Source organism: Barbus barbus, assembly GCF_936440315.1.
Source record: "Barbus barbus genome assembly, chromosome: 22".
Classification (NCBI taxonomy): Eukaryota; Metazoa; Chordata; class Actinopteri; order Cypriniformes; family Cyprinidae; genus Barbus; species Barbus barbus.
This window is the reverse complement of record NC_136750.1, coordinates 26469657-26497067: the sequence shown is the minus strand read 5'-3', so window position 1 is coordinate 26497067 and position 27411 is coordinate 26469657. Positions and strand designations below refer to the sequence as shown.

Below are 27411 nucleotides of genomic sequence, written 5' to 3'. Positions count from 1 at the left end.
TAAACAAAGAGCAATAGCAGAATCAAACATAACTTGCTTATTCTGTGTCCAAATTAAACAAAACCTGGTGCAACCAGAAACCCTGCCGAAGAAAAGGCTAAAATAACAAAGCAATACAACACAAAACAATGAAGTTTTGTTTGACATCAGTTATTACATTAATAGTGAGCTAACAATAAGCAATACACTTTTACAGCATTTATTAATCTCTGTTGTGAATTCATATTAGTTTTTAGTGCTTTAACTTATGTTAACAGATACAACTTTACATTTTAAATTAGTAAATGTAAAAATTAAGATTAAATGTAGAAGTAGTCTTCATTATTCATGCATGCTAAAAATGACAAATATAACTTTATGATGTTACCATGATTATTAATATAGTATATGTGAACTTTCAGTCCTCTGTGTAGTAATGTTTGGGAAATAGGTGTTAAGGAGGGCATTTTTACCAGCCCCAATTTTCAATATTCTCAAATAATGTTTAGAGTAAAATGAAATTTTGGAACATATAAATGGATGCAAAACAACTGGTCAGAAACAACACGGGTAAAAGTGAGTTAGATTCATTTTAAAAGGCTTAAAGAAAAATGCTGTGTCATTCACTAAGAAACAACAACAAAGCCTTCCTGTAGAGGGATGGGCCGACAGAAGACAGAAACTTACTGAGAAAATGAAACTTAGGGAAACAAGGGCAACAGCTGATCACAGATTGAGGGCGGGAACAGAGTACCAGTATAAATTACAGAGAGACACACTGATCTGTCCTTTCCAGAACCTTCTGCTGCCAGATCAACAAGGTAAGATAGAGAAAATATCTCACAATTATTATTATTATCATGATTATTATTATTATTATTAGAAAAACATATTCCCTAAACGTGTTTTCTGTCATCGCAATTAAATGATTTTGGTGGTTTGTCACTGTGTAATCTGGAAACTGAATCATATCTTTACAGGTTTTATGGTGTTTCCTCTGTGGGAGATGCCGTGGAAACTTGACTGGTCTTGTAGCACTAATGTGTGAGTACATCAAATGTTTTTCAGACTTTTTTTTGAGCTACTGTAAAGACAGGGAACTAAAAATAAACCACACAATGTTATATCCAATGATGTCATTCAAATGCATTATTTGGTAATATTGTTTTTTAATAAGTTATATGGTTATACAGTTGCTATATAATTGATATTTGACACCCTCTGCACTTCCTGTAGCTGAATGGTTTTGTTGTTTGTTCTAGCATCATGAAGGAGGCGGAGTTTATGTAAATCCTTGCTGCCAGGGGCAGGGTCATCTGGCCCAGTGCCATTCAGAGGGGAAACCCATTTGTTTGGTGCTGCTGTCCAGATGCGCAGAGGCTAACACTGTGTGATGCCTGACAATCAACACGCAAAGCCTCAAGTCTCTGACAACTGCTATGAAAAACAAAAACCGACCACAACAAAAACCAATGCATGTGATACTAAAAGTGAACCAAGAAATCTCTTTAACATGTTGCTGACTCCTGAATAATGCTACAAATGTAAACGTGAAATGAATAAATGTGAAGAAGTGAAATTTTGATGAAACCTTTGGTTTCTGCATTGCTTGGTTCAGTTTTTCCGGGGCAGAACTGGGAAACAAAGAGCCCCGGAACAGAATTTGGAAAAAAATGAAAAAGAAATAAAAACAAGAAAAAAATTATATTGTGCTGTGTTTATTTTTGTTTATCTGTCAATGATTGATGATGAGTTTACTAACCATAGCACTTCTTACATAGGCCACTATGAGATTGTTTAGATTCTGTATGAAAATAGGAAATAAAAAATAAATCAAACTATATATAAGTATGGTAACACTTTACAATGAGGTTCCATTAATTAACAATAAGCAATACATTTGTTACAGTGTTTATTAATCTTTGTTTGCGTTAGTTAATAGAAGTACAACTGTCCATGTTAGATTAAAAAATAATAACATATGAAGACTTAAGATGCAAGTCCGTGTTTCGAAGTTCCGATTTTTCTTTGAAAAATCTTTTTTATCAGGCATTTTTTGAAAATTCAATAACTTACTAATATATTTTTCATTGCCATTAAAGTGAAACTACTGAACCTAAACAAAATGCTCATTTAAAGAAAAAAGAAAAGAAAGAGAAAAAGAATCTCAGGCTGACAGGTTTTTGCATCTGAAGTTTTCATAACTCTTGATTTTAATACTGAAATTGACATTAACTAGGATTAATATAATTCAGTCATACATTTTCTCACCATGAAAGTAGTCACAGAAGCTGGCATGGCATTAAACACAAACAAACAACTGGGATTAATAAATGTTTTAGAAGTATTTATCACTTATAGAGAAGTCGTGGCCTAATGGGAAGTCGTGGCCTAATGGTTAGAGAGTCGGACTCGTAATCCAAAGGTTGCGGGTTCGAGTCTCGGGCCGGCAGGGATTGTAGGTGGGGGGAGTGAATGTCCAGCGCTCTCTCCACCCTCAATACCACGACTGAGGTGCCCTTGAGCAAGGCACCGAACCCCCAACTGCTCCCCGGGCGCCGCAGCATAAATGGCTGCCCACTGCTCCGGGTGTGTGTTCACGGTGTGTGTGTGTTCACTGTTGTGTGTGTGTGTTCACTGCTGTGTGTGTGCACGTTGGATGGGTTAAATGCAGAGCACGAATTCCGAGTATGGGTCACCATACTTGGCAGTATGTCACTTCACTTCACTTATAGTTCATGTTATGTAACTTATGTCCTTTACGAATGTGAACAAATGAAATTGTTACCAGAAGTATAAAATATACAAAACAATCAAAAGCATTGCATAGATTTGACAAAAGTATAACCAAGAGGCCAAACATGATCAAAACTTCCTCATGTGTCGCTGTCATTCCATTTTAACAAGGCTATCTTTCCTTATCGTACATTATAATATAGCTTAAACTTTTGTACTTTTGTACTTTTGTACTAATTTGTTTCATGATAAATGATATAATTGAGAACATCTGAAATCCCTCACAAGTAAAGTTTTACTTTCACTTTCGTTTCTGTGGAAATGTGTCTGCAGCAGCCTGGCTACTGCACAGTTGTGTTCTTTGAGGAGGTGTGAGCAGTTTCTGTAGGAAGAGTATAAATAACTGATGAAGATTCACTTCATACAAACTGCACTCCACTGCTCTGAACCTTAAACAAATCATCAGCATGGTAAGGTTTTTTTTTATTATTATTATTCATTATTGGTGCTGGAAACTAGCAGGTATGCAATTTTTAATGATATGTGTGAGTCCATATTTATGTGAAAACTCTTTTTGAAGTGATGTGCAATGATGTTTATCATTTTATTATATTATCTCCTTAGCTTTAACTTTTCCATTTCAGCAACTATTTCGAATCACACATTTTAGGTTTGTTATTACACTGCAGTAAATATCACTTCATCTAAATCTTTCATGTATATATAAACTCAGCTTTAGATAGATTTATAGATAGATAGATTGAGGATAATGGATAATGTTATTGCAAGTGTCACTGCAGATAACATACTTTTAAAGATATATATACACTAATGTGTCTTGTAGGAGTAACTGACACTATGGTAAGGGCATCTGCTATCATATTATAGCGGAGACACGGACAGTTTAATTATAGTGTATTTTAAGTTAACTCTTAGTTTGTGCATGGCACCTTAAGCTCAAAGTTCAGGCTATTGTTCACCCCACATCTGTAGAGAATGTGTTTATGTAAGAGGGTGTGCGCGTTTCCTCAGGGAAAATAATGGGTGGATAACTCAAACTTACTTGCTATATATAAATTGGTCATCTGCAAGTAAGATAATAAAATAATAACTTAAATAAATATCACCATTTATTTATTTATTAGTCAAGTAGCTATTTATTAGATGAGAAAATGCACCCCATAACTATACAGCATAACAAATAAGACATTTAAGGTTCATAAATATGCATTGCATTGTTTTCTTTGCATTGCTATCATTGCATTGTGCAACCTGCTCTTATTTTAATATTTACTGAATCCATTTTTAAAACTACAGACAGGATTGTTTTTCAAAAACTTTCGAATTACAAAGACTAAATGTTTTAAAATGAGATTCGGTCTGTCATTTTGTTACTTTGTTCAATTGATAATAAAGTGTGTTGTATAAGGTGTGTTTTCATAAATGTTATATTTACTTTCTTTGCCTTTTGATATGGTTGCAATGAACAACTGAAAATAATGAATTATTATATTTGGTTGAACTAAAAAAATAAGTTCATTTATCCAACATTCTCTTTAAAAAATCATGGTGTCAGGTTTACCATGAACATAACATTCAGAAGGTGACATCAGCCACAACACAAGCACAGTACAGTTTGTACATTCCAGCCTGCTATTATGTTACTGATGGCAAGTCTATCCTTGGCAACAGACTATTATTGCAGAAACTAAATCAACTTCTTCATCATCATCATCGTCATCGTCCTCCCCTTCATCACTCCCCTCCGCTGAGATCTGTATGGAGGACAAGCATTGTTGCTCAGTTAAATATATAGAGCACAATATTTCAGAGTTGTAACTGAGAATGAATAGGGAAGTCACATGAGAGGAGGCAATGTCTCCATCACACTTAGGATAAATGAACATTAACTTTGGGGCTGACCTTACTTTTATAAAGATATTCCAACTAAACTTGATGAAGCCACGTGGGTCAGTAAAATAGAATTGCGCCATCAAAATGTTATATTCGAAGTAAATTAAATGAAACTGAGTCAAAGCAAAAATATAACTCAATAAGTTAAAATATAAAGTCAACATTTTATTACAGTCGACAGTTTGAGTTTGAGCAACAGCTTTTGTTCTCCATCAACAGATCATATCCGAGGGGAGTGATGAAGGGGATGATGACGACGATGATGATGAAGATGATGGAGGTGCTGGAGTAAGTGTCCGCTGCCAAGGGTGAACAACTGCTCCAGACCTTGATGCAGCCAGTGTTGAGAAAGACCCAATAGCACGCTGGATCAAACAAACTGTGTGCAATTGCTTATACATGCCAGCAGCAGCTAAAGCAACCACACAGCTTCAGTTGTGACAAACGTCACAACCCAAGTATCTCCCACGCCATGTGTGTCCATGGCAAACTTGACACGTAGACCATGATTCCTCCATGGAAAACGATGGATCTCGCAACTTTCCCGCTGTGCAGTGGCAGCACCATCGCTTTTCTTCAGAACGGCTCTGCTTTCCTGTCTGTTTGTGCAACCCTGAAGAAACCATGGAGAGAAGAACGAAATGTTCACGGAGAGGTGATCCCTGATGAGAGCTGCTGGTCCAGAGGTTGGAAGATGTGAGGCAGTTTTTTCTGTGATCACAATCGTCCTCAATCACCATTGTGCCTTCGAGCAACGCACATGACTCCAACGCAGGACTGATTGTTTCTGCAAAAGGTCTACAGTAGTCAACAATCCATTAAAATACAAACAGAGAATGGGCTGGATGGGCATTTTGTAGATGTACTAATGGATGCATGTTGCTCACATATTTAGGGAGGTCATGCCCTTTTGAAGCCCAAGTGTATTTGTTGTAAAGATATATTCAGACTATGGCTGCTTGATCCCAATAGCTCTCCAGTAAAACTAGCAGAAGGTTTCTGGGGCAGCGGATCAGGGTTAGAGGTAAAAGCCCACTGTTTTGTTAGTTTTTTTTTCTTTCTTTTTTGATGTTCTTTTACCTCATTCTGGTGCCACGTCAACGCCGCTCAGCCGTAGAGAGCGTGATCAGAGCGAGATAACATGTTCACCAGAAGAGGGTTCACAGGCACACCAGTTCTGCAGGTTGTGCTGACTTGGTTGAATCCACTGGTTCAGTTTTCTTACTAACAATACACAATACGACACACTGCAGAATTTCACACACAGGTGTTATCGCAGTGCTGTATCACAAAAGTTACTCAACATAGGTAACGTACCTGTAATGAGACATGATCTCATACAGAACAAGGTCCTTATCAAAGGACCTTAAGGTCTAGTCAGAAATGAAGCCCAATAGATGTGACACAACATCAAAGGACATCATATCCTATTGAGTACTCGTCATTTTCTTGGTTATGTAGCGAGGGGATTGTTAGCAAGTGATCTGTTTAGTTTTATAATGATGTTCTTAGAAATGTCATGAATGCAGATGGATTTCTGTGCATTCATCTGCCTAAATGTATTGCTTTCTGATGAGCTACACGATAACTCCCCAACTTTATCTTGTGAAATAAACGAATAAACTAACAAAAACAAAACAAAACAAACAAAAAACTTTGTGTATGTGTGTGTGTTTGTGTTTGCCTGATGGAGCCAAACTCTAGTTTAATATTTTAAAGGTAGCTTTTGGACATACGTTTTTTAAACTCTGGGCTAAATTAGAGCATTCTGGGAAATTACGGTTCATAAAATTTGAGATTATTTCCATGATATTTTAGTATTATTTACATACTATTATATTATCTATCAAAATTCTGAATTAGCTTTTATTTTTATATTTTCAGTTTTCATTATCATTTTAGTTTAGGTTTTAGTGATTGTTTCTATGTAGCTTTAATTAATTTAATTTCAGTTTTAGTTAACAAAAACAACACTAGTTAATTCATAAACGTAATTTTTTTATTTTTAATATTTCAAACAATAAATTGTAATAAATAATTCTATAAATTAAACAGAAGTTCTATGACTGACATTTTATTTCACTGATTGTTAATATTAACTAACGTTTCTGCATATATCCTAAATGTGTATCGTTTTCATACTGAAAAATTAAATGTGTTATATGAATTTCTTTACATTTTATTTCATCTCAGTTCTTCATAACTTCAAATTTAAAAGGCTTCCTCAATTCAATTCTTAATGTAACAGTATGTACAGACTGCCGGACTAAGTTACAGTACATGATTTTTCATTTTATACCATTTCAAATGAATTTTTATTAATTCAATTTTATTTTATGTAAATACAATTCAAACTTTAAGTAAAATGCATATGAGAAATGTCTTGCTAGTAACATTTTGATCAATGATGATTGTAATCAAGGTAAAGACCATTATAGGGACATACAAAAGCCATATATTAGCCATATGTGAGTTATTAATGCGCAAACAAACTGTATATATGTGCTCATCACTATTTTTTCCTCACAATTTTTGCTGTTGCACTGTATACATACATTATGAATTTACATTTTAAAAAATCTTGTGGAAAATAAAGATTTGTGAGAATTATCCTCAAATATAATCTAGAACTTGGTAAAACATAATTATTTTCCCAAAGATGTTTTAAGTCTCCAGATTTAGATTTTTTTTTCTTCTGTTAATGTTTTCTTTATCTTTCATCATTTAGCATTAAGTCATACCAGGATGTTTGCTGAAATTGTCGGATATGGCAAAGCTCTAGATTTTCCACCAGCCACCACCGGATTGGCTGCTGCAGGTCACCATATGCTTGTGATTTTTTTTGAATAATGAATGAAGCTCTACTTCTCCTTGAGTGAGGTTGCACTACTCTTCAACTGGACTGAACTTTCAACAAACCATCAGCATGGTAAGCTTTCTTAAAAGATTTCCTTCAAGTAAATTAGAAAAAATAAGACAAAATTTTTATTTTACATTATTACATTACATTATTATTGTGATCATCAGTCATCAAAGCTTCATAAACACTGGTCACAGACATAGAGATGTACATCTGACTTCACCCAGCTGATTGCTCACTAAAAACTCCTCACAGATAATCATTTTATTAATTCAGACTGATTTATGAATGCGGAACACACTTGACAAGAGGCAGGATTTATCGCATGAACCTATCATATCCAATCATAAATCCAATCCAATTATAGTGTGATGGAGACATTGCCTCCTCTCATGTGACTTCCATATTCATTCTCAGTTACAACTCTGAAATATTGTGCTCCATATATTTAACTGAGCAACAATGCTTGTCCTCCATACAGATCTCAGCGGAGGGGAGTGATGAAGGGGAGGACGATGACGATGATGATGATGAAGAAGTTGATTTAGTTTCTGCAATAATAGTCTGTTGCCAAGGATAGACTTGCCGTCAGTAACATAATAGCAGGCTGGAATGTACAAACTGTACTGTGCTTGTGTTGTGGCTGATGTCACAACTCAAAGCACCTTCTGAATGTTATGTTCATGGTAAACCTGACACCATGATTTTTTAAAGAGAATGTTGGATCTACATTCCCACTGTGTGATTCTTCAGAATGGCTCTGCATTTTTGTGTGTCTGCAAAATTGAAGAAAAATGTACACTGACAAGTTATGACCTGATTGTTAAGCTGCTATGCAGTTTGCATCAAGTAGATGCATTAGATGCATGTTAGATGCGTGCATTAGATGCATGTGTTATGTTCACCAGGATACACTCTTAAAAATAAGGGTTCATTATTGGTATCAATAGTTCAGTGGAAACTTTCCTTTTTTCATCTTTCTTTGGAAAAACATTCTTTAGATTATTAAAATAGGCCTACGCTTCACACTTGTTCCATGTCGGGTTTTCTGTTTTCCCCTTTGACCTAGTTCAGTTTGATTAGTCATTGTGTTCACCTGTCCTCCCCAATTATCTGCCCCTTTATAAGTTCCTGTGTTTGTTAGTCTGACCGTCGGTTATTAGTTCATTTATAGATGTGTGTGCTGTTCCTTCTATGTATCGGCTCCTGGATTATATATTAAAAGAAAGTTTAATTGTCTTTGCTCGTCGTGCGCTCCTTGCTCCGCACAGCATCTGTGACAACACTTAGAAAAGAAAATTTATTTTAAAAACTGGTTACTGAAAGGTTCCTTGGGGAAGAAAGAAACGGTTCTTCAATGTTATTGCTGCAAAAACCCTCTTTTGCAACCTTTATTTTTAAGAGTGTTGGGTTCACAGACGGCTTGTGCTGGTAGTTGAATCCATTTTACTAACACTACACAATATGCTACAGTATAAACCTGTTAGCTAACAAGTTATAAGCATAGTCTTTGTTATAAGTTGTAAGTTACCAGTTATAAGTTGCAAGTTGTTAGTTCTAAGCTGTTTCAAGTTGTTATAAGTTGCACGTTGTTACAACATATGTTGTTTAATCAATGTGTATTGCATTATTTTATTGTCACGTGTTACCATGTGTGACCATAATGGCATGTATTTGTGTGTATGAACTTAGATTCAATGGTTTGTGAGTTTGTGACAACTGATTCATTCATTTGATTCACTGGTTTACAAATGGTTAGAGTTTGTCTCAATATATATATTTTTAAAGTGATATACCTTTATTGGAAAAGTATAGAACATTGTCCGAATATAAAGGATGTTCAATTTTCAAAATAGCCTACTATTTAATTAGACTTGGTTATGTGGCAGGGGATCATTAGTAAGTGATCACTCACTTATACATTGATGTTCTTTGTGTTGTGAATGTTTTGCTTTCTAATGAGCTACACGTGGAACTCCCCCCAAATAAAAGAAAAATATATATTGTGAAACTGTGTCTTGTCAAGTCTGTGTCTTGTTGTTTGGCTCAATTTCAAAGACTTTAGGGTAAATTGAAGCATTAAAGCAATTGCACATGACAAACATCTTTGTAGTTGTTTGGTAGGTATATTGTATGCATAAACTGCCGGACACAGAACACGTTATATAATTAGGCTTACTATGAATCGTGAACGTCTATCCACTAATGTGTTTATGACACTTAATAAGGATTAGAAGCCAATCTCTGGGTCAGCTTTGAGACATGAAAATGTGTCTGTATGCTGCATAGCCATGTTAGATTCTCTCTACATGTTTGCCATGCTATCTACAAGTAAACATCTAACATTTAACACTTTCTTTTAATGGAACCACATGGGTAAGTCTGTTTTTTTTGTCTGTCAATTATCAATAAAGAAAATAAGAGAGCAGTACAAATATCAACATGCTTAGGTCACCTAACAGTGATTAATTATTGTGTGTTAGCTTTACTGCTCTACTGTTATTTGATTAATTTCTTATATAGTAGGTGGAATTTGACTCTTCTGTTTTCTGTCTCTTTGTCATATTTCTGTCTATAGTATTCCTCAGCTAATTTCCGAATGCACAGTACATCCATAAAGTTGCCTGCTAAATGTTAAGCCATTAGTGCATATAGAAGCAGTGATTTGCTGTTAGTTTCTGTCCTGTCCTCTCCTGTCCTCCATGACACCGCAGGTTCCAGTGCCCAGACCTTCATATTCTCAGGCCAGGGAGAGTCTGGTGAAGGCTATTCCTTCGAAGATCATCTGTCTTTTTGCCTGTGGGGGAAAAGACTGTCGATATGAAGGTCCGGCGTGCTGGAGCATAAGCCAACAGGCCATTAAAGGTGTCTTCTCCAGCTGGTGAGGCCTACAGTGTTTCTATTGTCTGAATGATTAAGGCTACATCAACATTAATCTAGGTAACACTGCAGCAACATAAAAACGGTGCTTCCAAATTTACTCACTTGCGAGAGCGTCTTCAAAAAGCTTGGTATTTGCTGGACAAAAACGTCTCCGTGTGGACAAAAGGCCATAAGTAAAGAAAAAAGATGTTTTAAAATTTATCCAGATTAATTTGGACATAACTTTAGTGTTAGAAGAGACACACCAAACAAATAGGAATATTTATATGTGAGAAGAACCAGTGACATCAAACCTGTAAGAATTGAACTGAATGCAAGAATGAGAGATTGTTCCTTTAAAACGAATGTTAAATATAATATTTTTCCCTATTTCTTTGCCTTATAAAAATAGCCATATTCACTGTATGTGCTTTTTGTATTTAGGGTGACCGATGACATTATTGCAATGGCACGACCTTCTACGTGTCTCATCAAGAGATACTACATCATAGAGCAGTTCAAACAGTGAGTGTTATTTAATACAGTATTTAAAAAGATGTTTAATATTTACTTACAGGGGAGTGGTTCTGGTTAATAAGTGACAATGTGTGTATGTGTGTACTTGTTAAACCACAGGTTCAACATTAAATCCATCATTAATATGCAGCTCCCAGGGGAACATGCTCACTGCGGTCCTCCTCTGGACCCTGGCAGTGGGTTTACATATTCACCTCAGATCTTTATGGACAGTCAAAGTGAGCCTAAGTCATTATGTTTCATAGAACTAATAGTAGTATGATTCTTTTGCAACATATCTGGTTCATATTACACCCTAAACAGATATTTGCATTGTGCCACTCCTAAATATAATTACCTATGAATATATATATATATATATATATATATACAGTCGTGGTCAGAATTATTGGCACTCGTGGTAAATATAATCAAAGAAGGCTGTGAAAATTAATCTGCATTGTTAATCCTTTTGATCATTTATTTAAAAGATTCACAAAAATCTAACCTTTCATTGGATAATAAGAATTTAAAATGGGGGGAAATATCCTATCAAATAAGTGTTTTTCTCTAATACACAATGGGCACAATTAACGGGACCCTTTTATGAAATACTTTTTGAAACCTCCATTTGCCAGTTTAGCTCTAAATTTTCTCCTATAACACTACTGTTCAAAAGTTTGAGGTTGGTGAGATTTAAAAAAAAATTTTTTTTGGAAAAAAGATTCCTATTTTAACCAAGTCTACATTTATTAGATCAAAAATATACAGTAAAAACACTACTTTTACAGTATTTATACTTATATATATATATATGGATTTTTTGATGAATAGACAAATTCAAAAGAACAGCATTTATTTGAAATTGAAATCATTATAAATTATATAAATGTCACTTTTGATCAATTTATTGCATCCTTGCTGAATAAAAGTATTAATTTCTTTATAGAAAATCTTACTGAACTTTTGAACAGTAATGTATATATTACAATATATAATATAATCACAGTGCAAACATATGTATTGGGCCTAAAATATATGAAGGTTAATTTTCTACATACCATGCAATAATTTAATTTTTCTTTTAATGCTGGGGTAAAATATAACCTCAATATTCCTTGTGAGATTCACCCAATAAATTAACTGATGAATTATTGAAGTATGTTCCTTTTTGTCTAACAGTTTACTTCTATAATTTTGGGATGTCTGATTTTGGAGTGTCGTCTCTGGAGGGGATGCTGGATGCCGTGAAGGTTTTGGCCTTCGCTGTGCAGGAAGGAAAGGTGGCTGTTCACTGCCATGCTGGACTGGGCAGGACAGGCAAGTTGCAATTTGTGCATTATTACTTTAAGAAGATATTCTATTAGAGTAATGTCCTTAATATCAACCCTACTTTACAGGTGTTCTTATTGCATGCTATCTGGTCTACACCTGTCGAATCAGTGCTTGTGAAGCTGTCCACTATGTTCGGATCAGAAGGCCTCGCTCAATCCAAACTCGATCACAGATCAATCTGGTGTTTGATTTCGCCCGGCTGGTGGGCTCTCAGCTGGCCCAATACCCGTGTCTGAACATGCGGCACGGTTCCTCTTTCAGTCTCCGGCAGTATCTCCTGCGTCAGGCCCTTCTGCTGCACGGTGACGAGGCCCGAACCCTCAAACACACGCCCAAGATCCTGCACGTCCTCTGCAGCATGCTGATCACTCTCACCCAGGGGGCTCCTAGTCCTCCAGAGGTCCAGAGAGAACTGGAGAAGAGGCTGAACATCTTGGCTCTGAAGAAGGCAGTGAAGGTGACACTTCTGAAGAGAAACCTGTCTGCTCTGAAGGAAAGGAGAGGCTCATGCAGAGTGTACTCCTGCAAGTCCTGGGACGAGCCATTCGGGTTCCTGGAGAGGAAGAGAGACGTCCTTCTAAACAAGCGAAGCTACAGCGAGTCAGATCTCAGCAAGATTACTATTATTGAGGTGAGTCAGTCAGTTTACTGCAAATTTGCTGTATTTTGAAATTTTTGAAAATAAAAAGAAATGGTAATATTTGTTAAAATGAGTTAACAACATTAGTTAACATTAACTAACAATGGAAATACTTGTAAAGCATTTATTAATCTTTTTTAATACTGATTTCAACATTTACTAATGTGTTAAATATGAATATTGTAGTGGACCTGCTATAACATGAACTAACAGTGAACAGTTGTTTTTTTATAAAGTCATTTTTGAAAAACGTTGAATACTGTAATTAATTGTTAATTAATGCAGTTTTATTTTTTTTTAATTAAAAAACATATTCTATACCATAAATAAAGTTTAATTAATTAGATTCATCAATTCAGGATTGAATCCACCCACATTATCTCCAAAGTTGGATTTCAGCCTCAAAGCTTCTTTTGTTTTTGGAATATTATTTTAATTTTGAGTATATATATTTATATATATATATATATATACAGTCATGCCCAAAAATATCGGCACCCTTGGTAAATATGATCAAAGAAGGCTGTGAAAATTAAGATGCATTGTTAATCCTTTTGATCTTTTATTTTAAAAAACATTACAAAAAATCTAACCTTTCATTGGATAATAAGAATTTAAAATGGGGGGAAATATGATTATGAAATAAATGTTTTTCTCAAACACACGTTGGACACAATTATTGCCACCCCTAGAAATTCTTATGAGTAAAATATCTCTGAAGTATATTCATATTCATATTCACAATTTTGAGCACTCCAGGGTGATTATGAACATGAAATTATCCAGCCATGGCTTCCTGTTTCACAGAAATATAAATCGGAGGGAAAACAAAGCCCAAATTCCCTTAATCATCCATCACAATGAGAAAAACCAAAGAATATATTTCTGATGTGCAGCAAAAGATTATTGAGCTTCACAAATTAGTGAAGTGGCTTTAAGAAATTCCCATTTCCACCGTCAGGGCAATAATTAAGAATTTCCAATCAACATAAAATGTTATGAAACTGCCTGGAAGAGGACATGTGTCTATATCGCCCGAATGCACGGTGAGGAGGAGAGTTTGAGTGGCTAAAGACTCTCCAAGGACCTCAAAAACAACCCAAAAATGGGTCACTGGGCATAAAACCAAGCTTCTGCTGGCCATCCCAGTCCTCTGACCTGAACCCTGTAGAAAATGAGTGAGGTGAACTGAAGAGAAGAAGCACCAACATGGAGCTGTGAATCTAAAGGGTCTGGAGTGATTCTGGATGAAGGAATGGTCTCTGATCTCTTGTCAGGTGTTCTCTAACCTCATCAGGCATTATAGGAGAACATTTAGAGATGTTAAACTGGCAAATGGAGGTTTCAAAAAGTATTGAATAAAAGGGTACCGTTAATTGTGGCCAATGTGTATTAGAGAAAAACATTTATTTCATAATGATATTTCCCCCCATTTTAAATTCTTATTATCCAATGAAAGGTTAGATTTTTGTGAATTTATTTAATAAAAGATCAAAAGGATTAACAATGCAGATTAATTTTCACAGCCTTCTTTGATCATATTTACCAAGAGTGTCGATATTTTTGGGTATGACTGTATATGAAATATAAGAAAATTAAGATATTTATATTGTGCCACTCATACTTCTCATTACCATAATATATATTAAAAAAAACCTCCCCTTCCCTCCTTTATTTATATTAAACATAAAGTTATATGTTTCATATAAATAAATGTGTATATTATATTTAAATTCTAAAATTGTGTGGGTGTGTGTATATCTATATGTATGTATGTATTTATGTATTATGTATGTGTGTGTGTGTGTGTGTGTGTGTATATATACACTCACCGGCCACTTTATTAGGTACACCTGTTCAATTGTTTGGTAACACAAATTGCTAATCAGTCAATCACATGGCAGCAACTCAATGCATTTAGGCATCTAGATGTGGTGAAGACGACTTGCTGAAGTTCAGACCGAGCATCAGAATGGGGAAGAAAGGGGATTTAAGTGACTTTGAACGTGGAATGGTTGTTGGTGCCAGACGGGCTGGTCTGAGTATTTCAAAAACTGCTGATCTGCTGGGATTTTCATGCACAACCATCTCTAGGGTTTACAGAGAATGGTCCGAAAAAGAGAAAATATCCAGTGAGCGGCAGTTGTGTGGACGAAAATGCCTTGTTGATGTCAAGAGGTCAGAGGAGAATGGGCAGACTGGTTAGAGATGATAGAAAGGCAACAGTAACTCAAATAATCACTCGTTACAACCAAGGAATGCAGAATACCATCTCTGAACGCACAACACGCTGAACCTTGAAGCAGATGGGCTACAGCAGCAGAAGACCACACCAGGTGCCGCTCCTGTCAGCTAAGAACAGGAAACAGAAGCTACGATTCGCACAGGCTCACCAAAATTGGACAATAGAAGATTGGAAAAACGTTGCTTGGTCTGATGAGTCTCGATTTCTGCTGCGACATTCAGATGGTAGGGAAGAATTTGGCATAAAGACCATGAAAGCATGGATCCATTCTGCCTTTTCTCAGCGGTTCAGGCTGGTGGTGGTGGTTTAATGGTGTGGGGGATATTTTCTTGGCACACTTTGGGCCCCTTAGTACCAATTGAGCATTGCTTAAACGCCACAGCCTTCCTGAGTATTGTTGCTGATCATGTCCATCCCTTTATGACTACAGTGTACCCATCTTCTGATGGCTACTTCCAGCAGGATAATGCACCATGTCACAAACCTCAAATCATCTCAGACTGGTTTCTTGAACATGACAATGAGTTCACTTTACTCAAATGGCTTCCACAGTCACCAGATCTCAATCCAATAGAGCACCTTTGGGATGTGGTGGAACGGGAGATTCGCATCATGGATGTGCAGCCGACAAATCTGCAGCAACTGCGTGATGCTATCATGTCAATATGGACCAAAATCTCTGAGGAATGTTTCCAACACCTTGTTGAATCTATGCCACGAAGAATTACGGCAGTTCTGAAGGCAAAAGGGGGTCCAACCCGGTACTAAGGTTCACCTAATAAAGTGGCCAGTGAGTATATGTGTATGTATAAAAATACAGTTTTGGAATTTAAATATTTTCTAGATTTTAATTTTAATACAATTTTATAATTCTTTATGAAAGTTTAAGTTTATGAAACTGCATAAGTGACATGAGATCCTGTTTCTGCAAGGATTTTATGTTCTCACGCTACTCTCCTCAATCTGGTGGACACCATAAAATAAGCAATGGAGAAATCGGCCCATCAACAGATCAGAGAATCCCAACAGAATCCCAAAAGAGTCCTCAAACCCCGATGACTGACCAGCGCAATGGGACTACAGAGAAACACAGCCCCAACCAACCATCAGCTCCTCTCTCACAAAATGAGACTGTGAACAAGACAAAATGTACAACCAAGAAACCTCAGGCTTATCTCAAGTTCAGCTCAAACATCGAGGTCAGTGTGAGAGCAAATAAAATATCCACTGTTTTGTCTGCATCTTAGATCTCTGCCTGCAGAATTCTGAGAACTTTTGTTGCATTACCTCTTATTTGTGCAACTGTTGTGGATGATTTTCTTAAAGCTAAGGCTGGAGCATCGTACATCAGTTCAGTCATCATTATCAAGAGCTGTCGCTAAAGCAATGGCACAACAGCGCCCTCCATTGGACACTGTATTGAAAAAAGCAGCGGGTTTGCAGGTAAAGCATGCTTGACTTGATTTCGACATAGAATAACGTTCCTGGATCCACACCCTTGTCAGTTTCAGGAAAGGTTTTGGAACATTAACACATTATTTTCACAATACAACGCATTATCATGTTTTCATATGACTGCATGTACAGATATAATATACAGAGCAATGCTTAATAAAAACATTAAAAACAAATCCCAGTATATATATTTTTTTTAAATCTCTCATAACCATATTGGCTTTTACATTTTATCATATTTATCTAGCATTCTCCTTGCATTTACACATTATTCTGACTGTCTGTATGACAAAGGCTTTTGTTTGATCCCAGGTTAATGTAGGAGATTTCACCCTGTTTTAATGCTCCTCAGGATGAGCTCAACTTGAGTGAATGTGGCTGGGCTACACTTGTCATGGAAACCGATCCAGACGTTCTGAGCACACTGTTATGGATCTGGCTGGACAAACTAAAGGTCAGAGGTCACATTATATGGCAATTCTGGTGCAAAAGATGCCAGTGATAGGTTTTGGAAAACAATAAGCATGACATAAATATAACATGTTTAAAAACTATACTTTTAAGAGTTTTTTTTTTCTTATTGTTTCATATGCAGTGTTTTAGCTGTTGTGCTTTATCATAACAGGATCCCGTTCTCAGTAAAGATGACATAGAGAGGATGACCTCAACCTGGCCTGCACAAAACCTGCACAATATTTCATTGCAAAAGGTGAAAATCTGAACTCGTACTGACAGGACACCCTAGTTTGAACTGTATTATGTACAGTTTGGGAATACATTTAAGCATAAACACACAGAAATGGATGTTTAAAAATGTCTTGCATGTCTGTTACACTTTTCTGTGAGTGTGTGTCATACTGGCATATTTTACATCACTAAAAAAATGGTATAGAAACTATTTATACTCAGAAATTGCCAGTAAATTTAATCTTCATGTGGTTGTTTCTTTGTTTTAGTATCACACCATCTGCTGTTTGCTGGACTGTGTGGGTCAAGTGGCGGTTCGGTGTCCTCCGTTTGAACATGCTATACTACAGAGACTCATTCGAGCTTTAACAAGAGTAAGATTGTGTGTGTACATGTGCTAATTTTCCCAAATAAACAGATATATAAACATAGAAGTATCTTAAATGCACTTTTGCATGATTCTGTGTTAACAGCGCCTTCCTGAGGAAATAGAGAGAAACAACATCTTGCTAAGTGTCCTCAGAGCTACAATGAGAGAGCAGTACCTACACAACCACTACCCAAACACTACAACACCATCACAGTGTTAGGAGCAGTGCTTAACTAATGAAACCAATCAAGAGATCCATATATTTAAAAATGTAGTATTTCACGTATAAAACTATATGATTGTTTTTGTTAACAAAATATCAACTGAGTGGCTTCTCTTTTTCTTTTTAAGAGTATTGAAGTATAAATGTAAACACACTGAAATGTTAATGCTGTAATGTGCTGTAAAATGTATTTATTTACATATTTTCTTTGGAAGTGGCACATCACATAATATAGTACATAAGATATCTTCAAATTTATCATTGTTTTTTTTTAAACAATTTTATAAAACCAAAATCATAGAGAAAAAAAGATAAATATAAAGTAAATATTTTTATTTTTGCCCCTGATGTATTACTGTATTGTGTTTTTTTTTTTTTTTGTTTGTTTTTTTTAAATCTTATTTTAATAAATTGTATTTATTTACTTGGCCTATTAAGAGTTTAATTTAATTTAGATATTTTGTTATCCAGTGATGCATACAAACATTTTTAATAGTGTCCAAATAAGTTTTCACTGCTAAAAGTTTTTATTTATTAATGGTTACTTTGAAATATCGATTAATGTGTTTAAAAGTAGTATATTCTGGCCTAAAGATGGAGGAACTTAATACAGTAGGTGTGCATTAAATTAACATTTGAAATATCTCCAAGGAGAGCACTTATTGAATCTGGTTATACCTTAATTTGTTTAATAATTAATGATACTGCGGATTCTCATGTAGAGACACTGGAATGTCACTCAAAAATGACATCAAAGAATCACCATAGCGACGGCGTCATAGAGATTCAAAAGAAACAATTATAAACAACAACAGTCGAGCAGCTGGGAGATTGATTAGAGCTCTTCGCGAGCTACATTTATAACTTTATTTTACTTTTCTATGTCAATAACATCGTTTTTGTGCAGATATTGTAAGTGGCGTCGTTTTGTTTTAAGTTAAGTGTAACTTGCATCTAAAAAATATTCATCTAATAAGCCATAACACATTAAGGTAGTTTTAAACGAGTATTTCTTTCAAAACTCACCTGGCCATCGAAAGTCTATTAAATTCACGAACTTTTTAATATCTTGCACTTAAGGTAAGTTGCTATTTTTACTTCGTTTGCTGTTTACTTTCAAGCTTTTTGTTACAGTTCCCAGTTACGGAGCTGTATGCTAATTTTATTTAAATTAAATTAAAATAGTTTGCATATGCCTACACTTGACAATTGTCATGGTAATGTGTTCGATAGTCTACCTGTGATCACTTCCAGAAAACTACCACACTAATGTAAGGGTAGAGAAGGCTACTTTGCATCATCAAATGCTACTGTTATTCATGTTATTTTATTCAATGCAAGTATTTATTTAATTACAAGCAATTAAAAGTAATTATTTTTTTCCAATAGACATCATGGCACACGTGGAAGTATGGGTTGGTCCTTGGAAGCCCCACAGGCCAAGGGGCCCCATTGCTGCAATGTATAACAGTCCAGGGCCAACATATGCTTTGCCTGTTGCAACTGGTACACACACACACACATGCACACATGTTGGTTTTTATGGTTTATGGGGACTCTCCATAGGCGTAATGGTTTTTATACTGAACAAACTGTGTGTGCTATTGCCCTACACCAACCCTACACCTAAACTTAGCCCTCACAGGAAACTCTGTGCATTTTTAGATTTTCAAAAAAACACCTTTTATGTTTTTTTTTTTAAAGCCTTTTGAATTACGGGGACATAGCCAGTGTCCTCATAAACCACCTTCATATTGTAATACCTCTGTCATACCTATGTCAATATACAAATTTGTGTCCTCATAAACCACATAAACATGCACACACACACACACACACAATTCACTATATGAGTGAGGACATCTTATCATTTTATAGACTAGACAATGGTTTTAAATATTAGATTAATGATATATAACCAAGCCTGACCAGAGCCCTACCCATAAAGTTAACCCTCACAGAAACCTCTGCAAATCTGCGGATTTTAAAACAATATTTGACCGCTTTATGAGTCTTTTAAACTAGTGAAACCATGTGAAATGTCCTCACTTTTTGTTTGTCGTAATATTTCACTATGTGGATATTCCACATTAATCCACAATCTAACTTTAAGAGAAAACGTTTGACATTTTTCAGTTTCTAAAACACTTTTTTATTTACTTTTTTATACCGTTACAAATGATGACATCCTGAAAAAGAAGGTTCAGCTCTCTGGGTACAAATTTGTCCCAAAAAGTTTAAGTAGGTACATACATACAATTTACTATAAATACACCCGGTAAATCAGGAGCTAAAATGTGGGAGTGATTCGGAGGACCAATAACAATTTCTAAATGTTATTTTTTAAAATGATAAGCTATTGCACTGCCATGACTTAGTGGGATTTCTGTGCCCTACACAGGAATGAACAACCATGACCCGCGGATGCAGAAGGGCCCAGCGTTTAGCTTTGGCACACGTCATCGTGACATACAGAAAAACTATTCCCCAGGTCCTGGATACCTCGTTCCCTCCAACATCACCCGGATGGGTCGGGATGGAACCCCTGCGTACTCAGTCTATGGCCGAACTAAGGCTATTCAGCCCTTTAAAACCCCTGGCCCAGGTCTTTTACACAATATAAACACAGGCTTTGTAGCTGTACAACAAGGTTCACTCTTATAAGAAAAGGTACAAAACTGTCACTGTGGAGGCACACTTTCTAAAGGTACTAATATGTAGCATTTAGGAGTAAAAAGGGCCAAGTGACAGCATTGTCCCTTTTCTCTGTGAGTGTAGTACAGATTAAACTGGATTTTGATTTTTCTTTCAGGCAGTTATTCCCCTGAATACGCAACAAAAACCATCTTTTACTCTTCCCCTGCGTTCTCTCTGTCGGCAAGGACTAAATTGTTCCGTAACGATCAAACACCAGGTAGATTTCCACAGATTTACATAGCAACACTACTGGAACAGGTGTGTTTCCTGTGACTTTCATGCATTATCTTGTCTCCAGGTCCAGCTGCATACATGCTTCCCCCAGTATTAGGGTCGAGAGTTGTGAATAAAGCATCTGCCCCAAATGTCTTCTTCGGCGGTCGTAGCGCAATCGGAAGCTTCCATGAAGATCTACGGAAGGTGCGGATACATCATTTTACAGTATTTACCTCTACATTTGCAAAGATGATAACGTTCCTTTTCTCAGACTCCAGGCCCAGGGACCTACCAAGTGGTGGATTCAGGTGTGTACAAACACAAGGCCCCTCAGTACAGCATGACCGGACGCAACTTCACACCTGGAGACACTACAAAGACACCAGGACCTGCAGCCCACCATCCAGAAAGGGTCTGTACCACGCTAACATACACAATACCATTTTATACTACTATACTATACTATGCATTTATAACATTAGTACAGATGACTTTTGTTTCAAATAAATGCTGTTTTTTAAAACTTTCTATTAATCAAAGAATCTTGAAAAAATGTATCATGGTTTTCAACATTGAGTAATGATGGTGAAAATTCAGATTTGTCATTACAGAAATAAATTACATTTTAAAATATATTTAAATAGCAAATAAATATTACTGATTTACTGAACTTTTTTAATCTATGGTGAGCATAAGAGACTGTTTTCTTTTAGTTTCTAACTTTGGAATGCTCTCTACTAAAACTATTTAAATAACAAGAATTAGTACTAAAACGGTTCCCTTTCTCCACAGGTTACTTTCGCAGGAACCAAAGCTCCCAGCTATTCCTTTGGAATTCGTCATTCGGAGTACACTGCTCCTTTAATTGTGGATGCGGCTGATTAAACAGGTCAATTCTGTTAAACAAGCTAGTCTGTCGTATCGGGTCTTAATATTGCTAAAACATTCAACTTGAAATAATGGTGTTTCAGTGAAAAAGGCTCCAAGATGCAATACTTGTCCTTTTGCAACAATATAAGAAATAAGCTCTATTCCAAAACCAAGTGAGCCAAGTCTGCCTACAGTAATCACATTCTAACACATCACAGACACAATCTACTAGTGCTGGGTCTGATTCCACCTTGTTGAGTCCGAGTCAAGTCCAAATCCTTAGAAGTTTGAGTCCGTGTTCATTCATAATTGCAGTCTGAGTCCAAATACCCCAACTCTACAATCATATACAGAGGTTGTTCCAAAAGATAGGCAGCAAAAACAAATCATTAAAAACTAGTTATACAATGTATAAATTCTCTTATTCACCAAGGCTGCATTTATTTTGATCAAAATACATTTGAAAATAACTGTTTTCTATTTTATTATATTTTAAAATGTAATGTATTTCTGTGAAGGCAAAGCTGAATTTTTGCATGCCAACTCACTACGTTTTGGAAATTGGAATGGCATAGAGGTGGCAAACAGCACTGATGATTACTGTGTAAATCAAGAAAAAGTAAATCTTTGAATCAAAATACATTATTGTTGTTACTTTGTTATTGTCACTTGTCACTTCAGTCAAGCAGCATCTAAAAATGTAAGTTTAGCTCAAAGCAAAAGAGACAAATCAGGAACAATATTTATAGTACATTATTCTGTTTTGAATCTTTCTATAAAAAAAAAATTCTGGTTCATAAATTTTTTCTTTCTTTCTTTATAAAATACACTTTCTCTGAAAACCTAATGCAATCTTACTTTAAACAATATAGTTTATCATGTAAATCTATTTTTAAGGTTTTTTTTTCTCCAAAACACAACAATTCTAGTTATTTTATTGATTTATTTGTTGTGTAGGTGGATTGAATATTACTGTCATGCAGTAACGTTTTATTGCTGTACTTGCTACTGTCTCCTTAAGATGATTTTATGTTGTTGTATTATTGATATCACAGTTAACCTTTAACTGCTTCGCTTCACCAAGCAGTATTGGCTCTAAACGTGTGCTTCCACAGCTGTCTTTACCGGCATGATCCTCATTGGATGTTTCATACAGTGACTATAAAAGTAAGGGTACACTCTCTCAGTGAATGTGTGTTTAAACACATGAAGACCGATATTACGACCCGAGTCGGTGAATGTGACTTTGCCCTTGTCCCAGTTCAGCTGCACCCTGATCCTCTGAATTCTCTGGGTGACCCGTAGAAGGGTGAGGATCTCTGGAGAATAGCCCTTCCCATATTTACCGTTGCAGAAGCCCACATACCACAGGCCCGTTTTGGAGGGGGTCTGTCTGTGTTTGTATGCAGACTCTGTGATCACTCCCACGGCCCAGGCTGTGCTGTCGCCCACCTCGATGTCCCAGCAGTGAGTCCCCGAGTTAAAGCCCTCAGAACCTAGAATGCTTGTGTAGCCGTCAAATCTCTCTGGGTTTGCTGGAAGTTGTTGGAAGTGCTCGTCAGTGTATGTTATACTGGTCAGATCATCCGACACGAGCAGATAAGGATGGGCGGTGTTGGGGTCAAAGGTTACTGGGGCTGGAGGGAAAGAAATAGAGATGTATACTCACTTTTAAGACACTCACACACAAAGTATTTTGCTTTGAAAAACACTAGCAGTGGAATGGGGCAAAAAGCAAATTCTTAAACTTCTTTAAACTTGAGTGCTGCATTTTTAGAAAAAAAAATTGTGACTTTATATCACAATTTGGACTGTTTTTGTTTGTTTTCTTTCTTTCTTTTTTTTTCTTTTCATTTTTTTTTGATATTCTGAGATACAAACTCAGAATAAACTCCCAATCCAAAAGTCAAAACTTAAAGTCATAAAATCTTGCAATTCTGACTTGTTCTTTTTTTTCTCTGAATTTTTTACTGTATATCTCAAAATTGAGTTTATATTTTACAATTCTGACTTTTTCTTTTCAGACAAGATAAAAGCATGCAATTCTGACTTTTTCTCAGATTTCCATGTATATATCTCACAATTTTGAGTTTGTATCTCCAATTCTGACTTCTTCTCAGAAATCTGAGTTTACATCTCACAATATTTTTTTTCCTGCCATTAATAAAAAATAATAAAAAGGGTCATTTTGACATTTTATCTCACACTTCTGACTTTTTTTTTCTTGCAATTGCAAGTTTGTCTTTTTTTTCAGAGTTTACATCTCGCATTCTGACACATTCTGTGTCTGGAGTTTTTCAAAGCAAAAACACATTCTGTGTGAATGGTTCCGAGTTTTAAAATGCATCTCTAGACCTTGTGTGTTTTCATTCTGCTGCATCTCTGTGTGAGAAGATTGAGAAGATTTACTTTATCTGCTCAGTACTCACTGTATCGGACGTTGGCTTGTAGTTTCTTCGATACTTCAAAGGTGATGTTACCCACATGTTTTGCTACATTGATGAGCATTCCTGAAGGTTTGGTCTGATCCCGCATTGCACACTTTGTTCTGAAACAACATTTAGTCAGCACTGATGTGGGTTTGGGTTCAAAACCAGAAGTTAAAGAAAATAAACCTTCTCACCTTTCAGTTGTAGCCTTATAATTCTAGAAATAATGTAGATAAAAACAGAAAGATTAATCTTTATTATGTGATCAGAAAGTCTACCAAAGCTGCATTTATTTGACCAAAGATATAATAAAAACAATAATATCATGAAATATCATTACAATTTAAAATAACTGTTTTCTATTTTAATAAATTTTCAAATGTAATCATGTCATCCTTCAGAAATCATTCTAATTTGCTGCTCAAGAAATAACACTTATTATCACCAATGTTGAAAACAGTTGTGCTGCTTCATATTTTATGAGATTTTTTAAAAATAGAAATAGAAGTGAATCGAAAGTTTACTTTTTGGGACATTATAAATGTCTTTAATTTTGAGCAGTTTAAAGCATCCTTGCAATTATTACTTAATATAATGGAAAAATATGCATTTTTCTTGGATCTTTTGAAATAAAACATCATAAATCCTCAAAGTATTCAGAGATCCTGAAGCCAAACCAAGTGCTTCTTACCACAAGAAATGTGAAGTCATTCCTTCTCAGCTGTTCTTCGACGGACTCAATAATGTGTGAGAGAGATAACATCCCTGATCTAATCTCCTCAATCTTCTTTTTAATTATCTCACTCTTCTGCTCTTCTTCTTTCCTCAGCGTCGTCATCCTGGCTGCCTCTTCATTTTCTAGAAACTGGTGAAGCTTTTCAAACTCCTCCTTAATTTTAGTCTCAGTGTGTTGACTCTGTTTCTAAGCACAAAATATCAGAAGATTCAGGCTGAAATTTCCATACGGTAGTTAAACTGTGACAATGTTGAAATATCCTCCCGTTACTCACCTTAATATACTCTCCTGTTTCATCCCAAGACTGTTTAATTTGTTCGTAGACTCTGAGTTTCTCCAGAAAGGCCTTTAGTTTCAGCTGGAGCTCTTGCTAACAAATGTTAGAAAGTGAAGTGAGACAAGTAAAGATGGGGCAAGTTTTCAAAGTTACACTACTTCAGCGTAGAGATATATATATTTTTTATCAGGCATGTAGAATATGTGTGTTATTTTAGCATTATTTATATACTATTATCATATAGAATATTTATATTTTGAATTAGCTTTTATTTTTATATACTTTAAGTTTTAGAAACTTTGTTTTGTGCTTTTTAAATTTTTTATGACTTTTTAAAAATATTTCTGCATTTCTATATAACTTTAATTTTGTAATGCAATAGTTAGAATTTATTTTATTTAAATCAATGATTTTTTTAAACTATAACACACACACAGGTGGTTTGTTACAAACCTGCATATCCAAAAAGGATCAACAGTGTCCAGTTTATATTTGATTTTATCAGCAAGTTCCCACAAAACTTTTGTTTCTGTAAGTCTGAGAATGTGTGTCATATAAGGGCCGTTAGTGTGCTAAGACCTGTTTGACAAGAAAGCTTTCATATCTCACCCACTTCCAATCCATTAAATCTGACAATCAGTGAAATCTGACTAAAGTCCACAAGCTGGTCATTTCAACCAAGCTACTGACTATTGTTTAAAACTGTGTATCCATACAATCTGACGCTCTGAGCTCTTACCCTGAGGTCCTGCGACGCGTCTGCTGTTGAACGAATGCGGTGGTTCTTATGCGATTTGGCACTTCTGCATTTCTCACAAGCCAGTTCTTGATCTTCAGTGCAGAAGAAAGTAAGAGGTTCTCCATGAAGACTACAGAACTCCACCGTCTCAACGGGAGGCTCCTGAGTTGTTTCTTCTCTCATCAGATCACACATGTTTCTCAGCACAATGTTTATAGGTGGGTTAGGGATGGAGGACACAGCTCTGCAGATAGGACACTCTTGAGTTCCTCGGTGGTTCCAGAAGGTTTTCACACAGCTGTTACAGATGCTGTGAGAGCAGGGAAGGAGAACGGGATCCCTGAAGATCTCACAGCAGATGGGGCAGTAGAAATCCTCCTCTGAAATGGACAGTCTACAGGCCATTTTGCATTAAATGTTTTAGCTAGTTGTGTTTCTCTGGCTCTCTCTGTGTGTCTGATCCAGCTGTCAAAGAGCATAAGAGTGTCTCTCAGCTCAGCTGTTACATCCCAGACACCTGAAAATCAGGGTGGAGCTAATTTAATGTTTATTTTAATCTAGTCATGAACTCACTGACCTTTGTGGGAAAGAAGAAAAGACTTGTATGATACTGTCTAACAAGCAGATCGCAACTGATCTATAGTTTTATTATCTATTCTATTTAGAACAGATTTTCTGTTCTGTTCTGTGTCAAGAATGTGACAAGACAACATTCTGTAACGTGCTGCTGCTTTCTCACACTCAGAAAAGTAAGATTATTGTGTTTGATATTACTGACAGGCAATTTGTCAAAGGCAACGAAGACATTCTAGGTATTATTTCTTGGATTTGTTTCCTAGAAAGCATAAATATAGGTCAAAGTTCACCCCTACAGAATTGAATGATAATTTTGAAAAAAAAAAAAAGTTTTAAATTATTATCACTTCAAAATAATCACATTAGAATGAAGACGTAATTGCTTAATTTAATTAACCCATTTTATAGTGTATTTTTAGTATTATTATTAATATTAGTAGTAGTGATACCAATATTTCCTTTCTGCCACTTTAGTTGTATTACGTTTAGAACAATCATTAGAATAAAGCACTTTAAAATTAAAAAGCGAAATTGAAATGAAACAGGCACCTTTAATGACAGCTCGGGGTTTACAGGGAGGCCCTTTATGGGTCCTAGCGTTGCTTAGAGACGCGTTGTTGTCGTGAATGTTCAGTGAATTTTCTGGCACCAAACCGAGAATTTTTATCACAAAAAATAGCGATGTTTTTCTCGTCTATAATCCAGCCGTGAAAGCAAACAAACCGTCGACGAGCGTTAAATATATCTGCCCGGGATTGTAAAACAATATTCTGCCGTAAATAGTGGTAGAGCGGGGTTAGTTTTATAGCTTGCGTTCCAAACACGCTAATCTGCTAATTAGCCAGCTAGCCAAAGCGAGATTCGGACGCGCTCGGCGTATGTTTGGGAATATAAACTATACGTTTTACGGCTTATTGCCTGTAAAGATGAGCTGAATGCCACTTTTAGAGTTGTTCGTGTGATGGAGTAAAGCAGCAGCGGCTGTCATCATCATCTAATCCCGCGGCGTTAAGAGGCTCAGTGTTTAAACTCTCTCTCTCTCTCTCTCT

The 27411-nt window shown here is 35.9% G+C and overlaps 3 protein-coding genes and 1 long non-coding RNA gene across 5 annotated transcripts; 3 read left to right on the top strand and 1 right to left on the bottom strand.

Annotated features, from left to right (window-relative positions):
* The first annotated feature begins 709 nt into the window (after window positions 1-709).
* On the top strand, window positions 710-2114 carry LOC306887982. The gene is made up of 3 exons (XR_013785711.1): window positions 710-800; window positions 960-1023; window positions 1242-2114. It is a non-coding gene; the product is annotated as an uncharacterized lncRNA (long non-coding RNA).
* Window positions 2115-9746: 7632 nt separating this feature from the next.
* On the top strand, window positions 9747-18245 carry LOC306888221 (protein tyrosine phosphatase domain-containing protein 1-like). Its single transcript, XM_079446416.1, has 12 exons — window positions 9747-9865; window positions 10068-10370; window positions 10796-10876; window positions 10988-11106; window positions 12050-12187; window positions 12268-12833; window positions 16020-16286; window positions 16414-16530; window positions 16895-16996; window positions 17168-17251; window positions 17499-17603; window positions 17703-18245. The coding sequence occupies exons 2-12, from the start codon at window positions 10192-10194 to the stop codon at window positions 17817-17819; spliced, it is 1875 nt and encodes a 624-aa protein (XP_079302542.1). The 5' UTR covers window positions 9747-9865; window positions 10068-10191; the 3' UTR covers window positions 17820-18245.
* Window positions 18246-18603: 358 nt separating this feature from the next.
* Window positions 18604-22239, top strand: LOC306888220 (ciliary microtubule associated protein 1B-like). 2 transcript variants are annotated; one of them, XM_079446414.1, is made up of 7 exons: window positions 18604-18902; window positions 19212-19328; window positions 20224-20427; window positions 20635-20736; window positions 20818-20939; window positions 21007-21147; window positions 21528-22239. In XM_079446414.1, exons 2-7 carry the CDS (start codon window positions 19217-19219, stop codon window positions 21618-21620), a joined length of 774 nt encoding a protein of 257 aa, XP_079302540.1. In that variant the 5' UTR covers window positions 18604-18902; window positions 19212-19216; the 3' UTR covers window positions 21621-22239. The 2 variants fall into 2 exon arrangements, with proteins under 2 accessions (XP_079302540.1, XP_079302541.1); XM_079446415.1 differs by lacking the exon at window positions 18604-18902 and adding an exon at window positions 19056-19093.
* On the bottom strand, window positions 19957-27407 carry LOC306888219 (E3 ubiquitin-protein ligase TRIM35-like). The gene is made up of 6 exons (XM_079446413.1): window positions 25787-27407; window positions 25045-25140; window positions 24726-24956; window positions 24229-24251; window positions 24035-24153; window positions 19957-23242 (listed from the first exon to the last, which is right to left on the bottom strand). The coding sequence occupies exons 1-6, from the start codon at window positions 26189-26191 to the stop codon at window positions 22701-22703; spliced, it is 1416 nt and encodes a 471-aa protein (XP_079302539.1). The 5' UTR covers window positions 26192-27407; the 3' UTR covers window positions 19957-22700.
* Between the last annotated feature and the right edge of the window lie 4 nt (window positions 27408-27411).

Bases quoted from the DNA above. Each gene is read 5' to 3' on its own strand.
- LOC306888221 (XM_079446416.1), top strand. From the start codon at position 10,192: ATGACACCGCAGGTTCCAGTGCCCAGACCTTCATATTCTCAGGCCAGG. The intron at 10,371-10,795 runs GTGAGGCCTACA...TTTTGTATTTAG, and splicing joins AAAGGTGTCTTCTCCAGCTG to GGTGACCGATGACATTATTG. The intron at 10,877-10,987 runs GTGAGTGTTATT...GTTAAACCACAG, and splicing joins ATCATAGAGCAGTTCAAACA to GTTCAACATTAAATCCATCA.
- LOC306888220 (XM_079446414.1), top strand. From the start codon at position 19,217: ATGGCACACGTGGAAGTATGGGTTGGTCCTTGGAAGCCCCACAGGCCA. The intron at 20,737-20,817 runs GTAGATTTCCAC...TCTTGTCTCCAG, and splicing joins CCGTAACGATCAAACACCAG to GTCCAGCTGCATACATGCTT. The intron at 20,940-21,006 runs GTGCGGATACAT...TCCTTTTCTCAG, and splicing joins TCCATGAAGATCTACGGAAG to ACTCCAGGCCCAGGGACCTA.
- LOC306888219 (XM_079446413.1), bottom strand. From the start codon at position 26,191: ATGGCCTGTAGACTGTCCATTTCAGAGGAGGATTTCTACTGCCCCATC. The intron at 25,141-25,786 runs GTAAGAGCTCAG...AACATTTGTTAG, and splicing joins ACGCGTCGCAGGACCTCAGG to CAAGAGCTCCAGCTGAAACT. The intron at 24,252-24,725 runs GTAAGAAGCACT...CATTATTTCTAG, and splicing joins ATGACTTCACATTTCTTGTG to AATTATAAGGCTACAACTGA.